The 13,307-nt window shown below is 40.8% G+C and overlaps 1 protein-coding gene across 1 annotated transcript; it reads right to left on the reverse strand.

The window, feature by feature from the left end:
- Positions 1–2,517: 2,517 nt before the first annotated feature.
- Positions 2,518–7,505, reverse strand: LOC127332963 (uncharacterized). The gene is made up of 2 exons (XM_051359276.1): positions 7,115–7,505; positions 2,518–3,681 (listed from the first exon to the last, which is right to left on the reverse strand). The coding sequence occupies exons 1-2, from the start codon at positions 7,304–7,306 to the stop codon at positions 3,016–3,018; spliced, it is 858 nt and encodes a 285-aa protein (XP_051215236.1). The 5' UTR covers positions 7,307–7,505; the 3' UTR covers positions 2,518–3,015.
- Positions 7,506–13,307: the final 5,802 nt, after the last annotated feature.

Genomic DNA, 13,307 nt, shown 5'->3' on the forward strand with positions numbered 1-13,307 from the left:
ATAAAGACATGGGTTATCTCCCAAGAAGTTCTTTCTTTATAGCCATTAAGATGGGCTCAGTAATTTCAATGATGCACTCCCAAGAAATAAGAGTTGAAGCAAAAGAGAGCATCAAGAAGAAAATTCAAAACAAATTTAAGCCTAACCCACTTCCTATGAAAAGGAATCTTGTAAATAAACAAGTCATGTAGGCATAATGCAACAAGCATAGGAAAACTAGACAAGCGCAACTTCAAGATTTTCAGCATATAGAGAGGTGTTTTAGTAACATGAAAACTTCTACAACCATATTTTCCTCTCTCATAATGATTTTCAGTAGCATCATGAACAAACTCAACAATATATCCATCACTTAAAACATTCTTATCATGGTTCATGTGCATAAAAGTATTACTCTCCACATAAGCATAATCAATTTTATTAGTTGTAGTGGGAGCAAATTCAACAAAGTAGCTATCATTATTATTCTCATCAAGTGTAGGAGGCATAGTATAATCATAATAAAATTTACTCTCCATAGTAGGCGGCACCAAAAGACCACTATCATTATAATCATCATAAATAGGAGGCAAAGTATCATCAAAGAAAAATTTCTCCTCAATGCTTGGGGGACTAAAAATGTCATGCTCATCAAAACCAGCTTCCCCAAGCTTAGAATTTTCCATATCATTAGCAACAATGGTTTTCAAAGCGTTCATACTAATATCATTGCTACTAGCATGCAAATAAGATTCTATAGGTTTTTTAATTTTCGGATTAAACCATTCATATCTTGACTCAGGAAATAGAATAAAAAGCTCACAGTTGTTTTCCATTATGCCTTACTAGTGTTTAACAAGAAACAAAAAGATGCAAATGCAGGATCTAAAGGAAATAGCTTCGAGCACACACACAACGGCAACAGAAAAGTACTTAGTTACCTGGGACCGGAGTATGAGTGCCTTTTACCTTTCCTCCCCGGCAACGTCGCCAGAAAAGTGCTTGATGTCTACGGGTGCTTCTATTCTTGTAGACAGTGTTGGGCCTCCAAGAGCAGAGGTTTGTAGAACAGTAGCAAGTTTCCCTTAAGTGGATCACTCAAGGTTTATCGAACTCAGGGAGGAAGAGATCAAAGCTATCCCTCTCAAGCAACCCTGCAATCACGATACAAGAAGTCTCTTGTGTCCCCAACACACCTAATACACTTGTCAGATGTATATGTGCACTAGTTCGGCGAAGAGATAGTGAAATACAAGTGGTATGAATGAATATGAGCAGTAGTAACGACGCCAGAAAAGTGCTTGTCAAGCGTGCGATTGATGGTAGTAATATTGCAGGAAGTAAAGATGTAGTAAAACAGTAAATAAGTGATGATTGCAGTATTTGGAAACAAGGCCTAGGGATCATACTTTCACTAGTGGACACTCTCAACATTGATCACATAATAAATAAGTTCTCTTCCTTTGTGCTACATATACTCTTGTTTGATAATGAACACCATTCGTTGTGTAGGGCTACAAGAGCACCTCAATGCCGAAGTTAACAAGCTCCACAACATTCGGCATTCATATTTAAGTAACCTTAGAGCATAATAGATCTTTGCAATTTAAACCGAGTACTAACATAGCATACACACTGTCACCTTTACACTATGAAGGGGGAATAAATCACATCAATACTATCATAGTAATAATTAACTCCATAACCTACAAGAGATTATGATCATAGCCTACGCCAAGTACTACACGATGCACACACTGTCACCATTACACCGTGAAGGAGGAATAGACTACTTTAATAACATCACAAGAGTAGCACATAGACTAATAGTGATACAAAGCTCATATGAATCTCAATCATGTAAGGCAGCTCATGAGATCATTGTATTGAAGTACATAGGAGAGAGATTAACCACATAGCTACCGGTACAGCCCTTAGCCTCGAGGGAGAACTACTCCCTCCTCATGGGAGACAACAGCGTTGATGAAGATGGCTGTGGTGTCGATGGAGGAGCCTTCTGGGGGCACTTCCCCGTCCCGGCGGCGTGTCGGAACAGAGACTCTTGTCCCCCAGATCTTGGCTTCGTGATGGCGGCGGCTCTGGAAGGTTTCTCGTACCGTGGCTTTTTCGTATCGATGTTTTAGGTCAGGGACCTTTATATAGGCGAAGAGGCGGAGTCGGAGGGGTTACGGAGCCGCCACACAACAGGGTGGCGCGGGCCCTAGCCTGGCCGCGCCAGCCCCATGTGTGGGCCCCCTGTGGCTCTCCTCTGGTGGCTCTCGGGTGTTCTGGAAGCTTCGTGGAATTCTAAGATGCTGGGCGTTGATTTCGTCCAATTCCGAGAATATTTCCTTACTAGGATTTCTGAAACCAAAAACAGCAGAAAACAGGAACTGGCACTTCGGCATCTCGTCAATAGGTTAGTTCCGGAAAACGCATCAAAACGATATAAAGTGTGAACAAAACATGTAGGTATTGTCATAAAACTAGCATGGAACATAAGAAATTATAGATACGTTTGAGACGTATCAAAGCCTTTCTCAACATCAACCTTGAGAGAATCACAAACTACTCTGAAATTTTTCATGCGTAATGGAGACTTTTTCAAGTATTTGACAGTCTCTCTAAGCTTGCCAAACAAAGGTTCCAGCGGTGCAATACCATCATTCACAATCAAATTGATTATGTGTGCACAACAACGAACATGAAAGTACTTAGGTATGAATTTTGCTGATTTCCTAGCTTTGAAACGACCTGTCAAATTCGTAGCAGCAACATCATTCGAGGAAGCATTATCCATGGTCATTGTCATGATCTTATCTTCTATTTTCCATTCTTGGCAACATTCAAACACTGCTTGAGCTATGATATTGCCTGAGTGTGGTGGATCTAACTCTATGAAATTCAGAACACGAGATTGCATATTCCATTCATCATCTATGTAGTGAGCAACCAAAGCTAAGTAGCACAGATTCTGGTTTGAAGTCCATAAATCACATGTCAAACTAATGCTCTCAACAGACCTGAGTTGCTTCTTCAGAATTTCTTTTTCAGATAAATATACTTCATGCATTCAGCTCTAATAGTTTTTCTACCAATGAACTTGTATGATGCATTCATATAATTCATGAGGATATTAAACCAAGCATGCTCTACCATCCTAAAAGGATACTCATGCACAATTATCATCTTCGCTATGATCTTACGACACTCTTCATGATCATATTCATTATTCACTATAAGAGATGCACCTGGCTTTTCGGGATCAAATCCAATTGTACCTTGACGCAGAAGTTTTTCTTTCTTGTTCAGTATGATTGGGCAAGCATCTTTATGCCTATTGAGACTAGTAGTTGACCCTCCACCATAAGCAAACAACTCAAAACAATGCAAGCACTTCGCCTTTTTAACAACTTCACCCGGCCTCTTCTTCGGTACAGCTTTGACCTCTTTGAAATACTTCCAACACTCTGAACGCTTAGCTTTGGTTCTCTTCACTTTGGCCTTACCATCAGCAACTTGTGTGGTTTTTCTTTTCCCTGCTTTCTTTGGCATCTCAATGGATCTGACCTCTTCAAATTCATTGTCATTTTGGCCATCACCTAATCCAAGAGATGGCTCGGACATTTCATCATCCATATCAATCTTCTCTGCCTCGTCAATTGCTTGATAGTCATCATCAACCTCTATCCATTCATCTTCCTAACAAAGTGAAAAAATAAACAACATGATTAGAGTAATGATTCATCACATATGCTACTAATCGGATTTTGAGGCAAACAATAAACTGAACGTATAGCACTTTCTGCATAACTAATTGATTCATCTTCTAAGAGCTCTAAGCTCTCAGTGTTCTGAGCTCTTGTGGATGATCGGCGGGTCGCTCTCGCGGTAGGGTCGTGGTGGATATCTTGGTCGTGCTGTCCGCAGGTTACGTCGGTTTAGGCGGCTCAGACCGAGCAATGTCTCTACACAATTCACACATAGGCGGTTCCCTCGGTATCCCAGTGGAGACGTGGAGAGAGCAGCCATTCCTCCCATCTCTCTCTCCCTCACACGAGTCGCTCCTCCCCCCTCTCTCTCGCTCATGAAATCCCTCTGCCGCCTGCGATTATGGCCTCCTCCGCTGATTATCGGCGCCGATCTCTTCAACATTTGGGGCTGCGCGGAGGGAGATCCATCTGGAGAGGTACTGTGTTGGTCTGAGGCATGGAGCTCGGACTCCGGCAAGGGAAACCAGAAAAATGGTGCAGCCGCTCCTCCTCCGCCTCTCTTTTCCAATGGCCCCTCTCCATCTAGATTTCGACGAGTTCGATGCTGCGCAGGGTCGACGTCCGCCTGTCGCCGCAAGCAGCACCACTTCGATCCAAAGCAGACTCTGGCACCTCCAAGACCTACCCACAGCAGGCCCGCGCCATCCGCGAGGGCGGACACAGCCTCATCAAAGGTCATACCTGCAAGATCTGCGGTTGATTATTTTCTCCTATTCCGTTGGTTGATTGATGCATCTGGAAATCTACTGCCATGTTTTGTTTTGTTTTTAGGAGTTACTTAACTGGTAAATCTACAAGACAAATGAATTTTTCCACTCATATTCCACTGTCATGGATTTTAGGAGTTGCTTCCAAGTTAGTATCCATCCCCATGTTTCAGTAAATTTTAAGGATTTGGCACGGTTATGCATTAGGATATTTCAGTGAATCATAACATTGAAGGATTTGATGAAGTTTGTTGTGAAGGGCATGCATGTTTTACAAGGAATTGAACTAGCATGTTTAATCAGCAATTTGCATATTTATAGTTGTCATAGTTCAGGGATATTTATATTTATTCAGTTTTGAGACTCTTATTTAAAGTAGAACTACAACCAACGAGTTGAAGGCTGGCCTACTTCTCATCCCCCGGCGGGCTGCCTGCACCTTCCCAATCTATAAGCCCAGCTCCATGTGAACACGGGGAGGGTGGCAATGGCAACGCCTCTTCCCATCGCGACAGAGATGGTGCTAATCCTCCAATATCTGGTTACAAAAAAAAATATGGAAGCGTCAGTTTTTACAGCAAAATATGTACGCCAGATATTATACTCCGATAAGAAATGAAGATGAATAGGGGAATACTTAATCGAGTTCTGGTACATGATATTTATTTCTGAAATCCAATGAATGTGGTTATTGATGCTCTCTCACGGTTTGTCAACTTCAAATTTTCATGTTGTCTTGGCTCACTGCAAAATAGAGGGACTGAAAAGCAGAAGTGCATAGTTTATTCATATTTATCTAATTTTTTGGTCCACTTTTAGTAGATTTTAGGAATTATAAAGCTGCTTTATTTAATTTTTTACCTTGAATTCTTCATGCCAATTGTAACTTTGGTTCAGATACTTGTTTGCATGTACTAACTGAAATACATTCACACTTACAGTGGACTTAGAGATTTTTAAGTTTCATGCTTGAGAAAGGTTCATTGAGACAATCATGTTCTGTATATATTTCAGCACCTGCAGTAATTGCTAGGTATACGTAATACATCCTACATAATGCAACTACTCTTTGGTGGAATTCACTGTGATTTTGCTGGAAAAGACTTTTAACATTTGTCTGCAGGAGGAAGTATGTTTCCTTTCGACTGTTTGCTTTCCATGGTTGGAGGTTTCCTCTATGTTACCTTGCATGTCAGATCAGTGAATGTTGAAACTCACAGGTGCATGTGTATGCTGCGAACATATATCTTCCCCTGCTAATCTCAGTTTCAGTTTATTTGTAGTGGACTTTTGAAATGCCTTATTGGTTGTAGGTTTCTCTGTTTTAGCCTATGGTTAGAAAATCAAAGGAGGTGAAAATGCAGAGGTACATGCTTTGTACATCTTCCCTTATTTTTACTCCGGTTAGTCGATATAGGAATGATTAAGCTGCCTGATTTAATGGTTTACTAAGATTCTTCAGAACGATCACAAAATACTATCCAGTTTCTACTGTATTGAGATTCATTGAGACGATCATGGTTTAGGCTTATCGATAACGGGTAAAACTTTATATATTTGCTTGAGTTCATTCATTTCAGATTGGTTCAGTTCCATAATACAAAGGGGACCATGTTATATTGAAATTGGATTTGCAGAACTAGAAGAGGTTTCCTTTGTGTCAACACTGACTTGCTATATGATTTTAATATCAGGTGTTGGTCATTTTGGAATTAATTGAAAAGTTATTTACACAGTTGTTCTGTCTATAGAACGTACTGTGGTTCCCGTTCTTAGAGATTTTGCATTTAGAGAGGCAGTCGTTTTAGGCAAGTTGGTAGCAGGTCTGGCATGTGCAAATCCAGATTTCTTTAGGCCTCTGCTTCTACGATATTTCATACAAGGATCTAGGCCCCTGGGTGTTTAAAGAAGTTTTACTTCGTGGTTTTTGTTTGCAGCAGCATGAGTGCGTGACTGCTGTTGCATCTGCTACGCCTGTGAGGCCTTATGTGTTTTCTTTTTGGCAGGACATTGACTGTCTGGTCCGAGACGCATCACAGTTGATGCCTTCTTGGTGTGGTATTGTCTTGCTTTGGTCTAGATCAGGATATCACCCCCGTTGCAGCTTTAGAGGAAGAATGTTTGGTAATGTACTGAGTAAAAAGAAATCTCATGTTGTTTGGGGTTGGGGGTGCTCTTCTGCCCCGCCACCCTTGGTGCCATGCACCTGCTCTGGCTTTCGCTGTGTTTTGGATCTGGTTTGTTCTTTCGTCATTGTCGTTTTTGGGATCTTTATCGAAAAAAAATCGTTTTTGGGATGATGTAAGTTGTTCGTGCATGATTCGTTTTTTGAGGAGCCTGTGGGTTATTCTTTGTTAGAGGAGGCAGCCTGTACCAATGTCTTAATGCAAGATTGCGAATGTGATGGTGCGGGTGTGTCTTTTTTGAACAATGGATCCCGATTTGGGTGCGTTTGGTTTGCTCCCGGGGTGTTTATTTGATTTGTTTATGCTTGGGCTGGTGCAGTCGTTCGTCTGTGTTGATTCATTTCGTTTAAACCATGACAACAAAAAGTTTAGGGGAAACCAGCACACGTTACGCAGAAAAATGAAACGGGCGCAGCAAAGCGCGCTAGGTCCATCTAGTACTATCTATTTTGTAGACCAATAAACTCACCGATTCATCACCAACATCACTGATTTCCCCTCCCTCTGCTTGAACATCGCTGGTCGGTGGTCGACGTGCACGTGCAGGTTGAGCTCGTGGAGGCTTTCCCGCCGTTGAGACAATCGCTGACTGCAGCGGCGCCGACGCGCCAGAACCAGAGGTTGTCTTCGACTTGGAGGCCAGCTGCTTATGCTTTTCCATTGCGCCGACGAACTGCGATGCGGAACACGGACGAGAGGCGATGAGGGCGAGGGTCCATGGGGGAACGGCGGAACACAGACGTGAAGCGACGAATATATAGTAGGAGAAGAGCAGCTAGGCCACCGCCCTAGCCATTAAGTGGATCAAGAATTCAAGATGGGGAGATGAACGAGGAGACAGAGTAGGAGATAATAACGAGGAAGAGAAGGCGACTAGGTGCAGATATCGTTTCGTGAGGAGACCACTTTAGTCCTTTGGTCTGCCTAGACGGGCTTCATCTTAGATGGGCTACGAAATATACTGGGCCAACGCTTTCTTGTCGATCTTAACGAGTAGCTCACGAACGATATCTGCTCGATTGTTTAGCTCATTAAGATTAACGAGCAAAAAATGATGCTCAGCTCGGCTCGTTAAGATAACGAGCTGAGTTCAAACGAGTCGAGCAAGCGAGTGCTCATTAAACTCGTCGAGCTTCGAGTTTTAACAAGTAAAGACTCAAGTTGGAACAGTAGTGACTACTATTTGCAACCATTTTTCCAAATAAAAAATGGTTTGAGCAAATTTAAATTAAAAAAAAAATCAAATCTAAGAAAAAGTTATTTCGAGCAAATGCTAAACCATAGCAAAATTTGAATTTTGAGAAATTTTAAACCTGAGAAAAGAATTTGATTTTGAGCAAATTTGAATTTGAAAAAAAATCAAAATCTTGAAAAAAAATTGAATTTGAAAAATTGCTCAAATTTGTAAAATATGTTCAAACAAAAAAGCAAAAAAAGCAAAAAAAAAAGGAAAGAAAAAGGAAAAGCGAAAAACAAGGAAAGCACAAAAAAGAAAACCGACCAAATGAGAAAAGAAACCGAAGAAAAACAAAAATCGAACCAGATAGGCCGCGGCCCGTTTGGCCCCGCACGCATGCGCACGTTATTATGCCTCGTAGCTGTGCGGGAAATAGAGATTGGGGCGTGGCTACCAGGCAAAACCTATACACCGACCAGGTCGGTGGCTACCGGCCACCGCACACCCCTGGTCGGGTATTGGCCAGGCCCATTTATGTCTGTTTAGTCTGTTTGGAGTTCGTTTTTCCTTCTTTTTTTCTGGTTTCTTTTTCTGTTTTCTTTTCTTTTTTCTGTTTCGTTTATATTTTTTCAGATTCGAAAATTTTAATTTTTAAAAAATGTTCAAATTCAAAAATGTTCAAATTTGAAAACCGTTCAAATCTAAAAACTATTCAAATTTGAAAACCGTTCAAATCTGAAAACCGTTCAAATCTAAAAACCGTTCAAATCTGAAAACCGTTCAAATCTAAAAACCGTTCAAATATGAAAACTGTTCAAATTTGAAAACCGTTCGAACGTGAAAAAATGTTCATATTCGAAAATTTTCAAATTTTGAACAAAAAATAAAAATGTTAGACTTCAAAAATTGTTCAAATTTCGAAAAAAATCTAAAAAAATGTTTCAAATTCGAAAAATGTTCAAATTTTGAAATATTTAAATTTCATAAAAAACTAAATTTGAAAATTCCAGATTTTAAAAATCGGTTTTATAAAGAATCAGCTTTTAAAAAACGTAAAAGGAAAAATCGAACAGAAAAAACGAAATAGCAAAAAAAAATGGGAATGTTGGGCCGGCCCAACAACCCGTCTGGGGGGTGTGCGGCGCCTGGTCCGCACCGACCAGGTCGGCATACAGCACCCCCCTGGCTACCAACCACCGCACACCTGAAAGGACACGGATGTCGCCTAGAGGGGGGGGGGGTGAATAGGCGATTTAAAACTTTTACGAGATGGGCTTAACAAATGCGGAATAAAACTAGCGTTTACTTTGTCAAGCCCAAAGCCTATATACTATGGTTCACCTATGTGCACCAACAACTTATTCTAAGCAAGGGTTCACCTATGTGCACCAACAACTTATGCTAAGAAATACAAGCAACTTATGTGATAGCAAGATATATATAACTTCAAGCACGATGGCTATCACAAGGTAAAGTGCATAAGTAAAGAGCTCGGGTATAGAGATAACCGAGGCACGCGGGAGACGAAGATTTATCCCGAAGTTCACACTCTTGCGAGTGCTAATCTCCGTTGGAGAGGTGCGGTGGCTTAGTGCTCCCGAACGCCACAAGAGGCTCACCTTGAGGTGTGGTTGCTCGATGCACACCAACGCCACAAAGGCCTCACCCCAAGATGCGGTACTCACACCACACACCGAACGCCACGAAGGCGCCTCACCTAAATCTCCGGTGACCCTCGCCACAAAGGCCTAGGTCACGGTTCCACTAAGGGATTTCCTTCGAGGCGGAAACCGGGCCTTACACAAAGCTTGGGGCACGCATCCACAACTTAATTGGAGGCTCCCAAGAAATCGCCACAAAGGCCTCAAATCCGTCTAGGGTTCCAAGAACCCAAGAGTAACAACTTTCTTGCTTCCACTTCCACGAATCACCGTGGAGAACTCAAACCGATGCACCAAATGCAATGGCAAGAACACCACAAAGATGTTCAAGTACTTCTCTCTCAAATTCCAACAAAGCTACAAAAGCTATTGGGGGAATAAGAGAGGAAGAACAAATAGGAGGAGGAACACCAAATTTCTCCAAGATCTAGATCTAATGGATTCCCCTCACAAAGAGAGGGATTTGATTGGTGAAGATGTAGATCTAGATCTCCTCTATCTTTCTCTCAAATAGATGCAAGATTCATGGGAGGGAGAGGGAGATAGCAAGCTCAAAGAAGGTCAACAATGGGGGCAAAAACGAGCTCAAACGGATGGGAAACTTTGGGGAAGAAGACCCCCTTAAATAGGGCAAGAGAAATCTGCCCGTTATGCACAAAACTCGTCAAAACCGGAACTTCCGGTCATTTGGGGCGGAACTTCCGCCCCCCGGAAGTTCCGGCCAACTTCCGGGTGAAGTAGGGCGCCCCCGGAATGCTCCCGGTATGTTTTCTGCGTGCAGATTCGTCATTTCCGGAAGTTCAGCGGAAGTAGGGCGGAAGTTCCGGCCACCGGAACTTCCGGCCAAAAAACTGCTTCACGGAAACTTGAATAACTTTTGCATCCGGACTCCGATTTTGATGATCTTGGGCTCGTTTCGAAGCTAGTAACAAGCTCTACAAGATCATGCAGAGAACCATCATAGTCCAGTAAGTTAGGATAGAAACAAATGATGAAAGGTTTGACCTATCTAAAAAAGACATACCGGTAAAACCTCCAATCTTGAAAATGCAACAAGTTGAGTTAGGAAACTCGGATTTGGGTGAAACCAATTTTGTTGTAAAGAAGATGACAAGAGCTACCCCACAAAGAGTGAAAAGCTTAAGAACAAGTGGGGTAGGTTTTTCTATGTATTTTAGAGTGAAACCTCTCAATACGAGAAACCGAGAAAAACTCCAATATCGAAAACGCAACAAGTGATTCATGCGGAATCCGTTTTCGATGAACTAGAACTTGTCATGAGAATAAGCACAAGCTCTAAAACACCATATGGATAAGATACAAATAACAACCAAGAAAGATGATGCAAGGATGCAAAGGTTTGAGCTCTCCGAAGGATACGATCGAGTTACTCACTCGAGAGCCCTCTTGATAGTACGGCAACTAAACTATAAACCGGTCTCCAACTACACTATGAGACCGGTGAGAGAGAAACCCTATCAAGAGAAAACCTTATACTTGCGCATTCCACTTGAGCTCGATGATGACGATCTTGACCGCAACAAGATGGAACGCCTTTTTTGCTTGTGCTTGCTTGACGAAGTCTTGTAGATTGCTCCCCCATAAACCACCATGGGAGAGCTTCTTCTTCGGCGCAACTTCACATATCCATGATCACCATATGGATGGCAAGATTCAATCAAAGGATCTCTTCAAGATGGCTCATCTTGAACTTGCACTTCATTTCTTCATACTTCATCATGTTGATGTCTTGAAGTAACTTGAGGGCTCACTTCATCTTCATCTTCAAGACATACTTGACACTTGATATCCTTCATCAATTTCTTCTTATTGCAACCTTGAAGCCAACATATGGTTCAAGAATTGCCTATGGACAACTCCTACAAATATAACTCAATGCAAACATTAGTCCATAGGGATTGTCATTAATTACCAAAACCACACATGGGGGCTCCATGCACTTTCAATCTCCCCCATTTTGGTAATTGATGACAATCTCTTTGAGAGGGTTTATATAAGGAATTGATGTAACAAACAAGTTGAATATATAGAGCAAACTCCCCCATAATATATGCATGTGTGAATGATCTTGACTTTCATTGCATATATTGGCATTCAAAGCCTAGTGGAGTTTCCTCTAACTATTCAACTATGCAAAGCAACAAGATGTAATGCAATAAAGGCACATGCTTATGCACAAAGCAAAGACATAAACAAATTCCCTTAAACCCTCCAAACTTCTCCCCCATTGGCACCAATTGCCGAAATGGGTGAAAATTTTAGAAGGCCAATATAGTGAGAGTTCCTCCATAGCGTGTGCATTTCTCATAATTTGAGTGGAATCAAATGCACGTATCCAATGACGAATATTCGGAAGGAATCACACTATAGATAGGATCAAAGATTGCAAAAAGATAACAAAGTCAAGAAGCTTCAACAAATGAAGCAAGCAACCAAATGAACCACAAAGAATATACCAAAAGAAAGATAGATATTATGATAAGATCAAGAAGATTGCTCTAAATAATATGAGGAAGCTCCCCAAGGTTTGTGCACAAAACCAGACAAATTGCATTGGAGTATAAAGTGCACAAACATGGAATCATCACTCCCATAATATCATTCGAAACAAAAGATACCAAGTGAATCAAACTCTAATGATCACGACAAAATAGTGCCTTAAATAAAATGAGGAAGCTCCCCAAGGTACATGCATAAATTAAAATGTTGCATTTGAATACAATATGCATAACATGGAATCCTTACTCCCTCATTACCATTTAAAACACAAACATTTGCAATAGATCATAGATAGAAAATTAAGCTTAACACTTGCAACAAACAAATGGTTGAGCAACAAGTAAGAGGCACCATAATAAAAGCCTCAACCAAGAGGATATGTGAAAGGCATGATAAAGCATATTATAAGACTATTACAAGGATGAGCAAAAAGCATCATCATAGTCTTCAATGAATTATATTGCTTAGCATGACCAATCAACACGCAACAAATAAATAAGATATCAAATGGAGATGTATCATCTCTTATGTGTATAAGTTTCTCTAAGTGAGCAATATCACAAAGATATTTATCCACAAAGAAACATGCACACACAAAATAGATACACAAGAATATAACATGATATCCCAAAATGAAGTCATGCAATATACCAATAAGAATTCTTGCTTAATAGCATGGCCAAAGGCTCAATTTTATCATATTGTACATTCATGAACTTCAGCCACAAACATCTAAAATACATCACAAATATCAACAAGGGATAGAAGATAGTTGGGATGCATTGAGATAGGCAACAAGTATCACAAACGGGGATACCAAAAGAAGTAACTAAATTTGCACTTTCATCTATATTGCACATGTGAGAGCCTTGAGGAATTGATATGCAACAAAATCGCTAGATAGGCATAGTTGGGATGGATGAATCATGAGCATGATTTAAAATACTTCCCAACAAATGCACTCATCTCAAATTACTCACATTCACAATAAAGAGGTTTCATTAAGACTTTTGCAAGAAGCACAACATTTGCAAATCAAGAGATTCATGCCAAGATGCAACCATAAGGTTGGATACAAGAAAAGTATGCATGAGAAGATACTTGTTACCAAGATAGCATTGGTGTGGATGTAGTAGATATGTGTTCGTTGATCATCCTAGCTTGCCTCACGTTACCATTGAGTCACCACTTCTTTCCAAGAGTGAGACAAGCATTCAATGCATATCCATTGTACCTAACACAAAGGTAAGTACAAAATGGTCCCCAAACTAATTGGTTCCGAAGTAGTTAGACACACTACAACA

The sequence above is a fragment of the Lolium perenne genome, chromosome 2 (assembly GCF_019359855.2).
Source record: "Lolium perenne isolate Kyuss_39 chromosome 2, Kyuss_2.0, whole genome shotgun sequence".
Taxonomy (NCBI): domain Eukaryota; kingdom Viridiplantae; phylum Streptophyta; class Magnoliopsida; order Poales; family Poaceae; genus Lolium; species Lolium perenne.

Coding starts and splice junctions, on each gene's coding strand:
- LOC127332963 (XM_051359276.1), bottom strand. CDS start 7,306: ATGGAAAAGCATAAGCAGCTGGCCTCCAAGTCGAAGACAACCTCTGGT. Junction 3,682..7,114: donor GTGATGTTGGTGATGAATCG/GTGAGTTTATTG, acceptor TCACTTTGTTAG/GAAGATGAATGGATAGAGGT.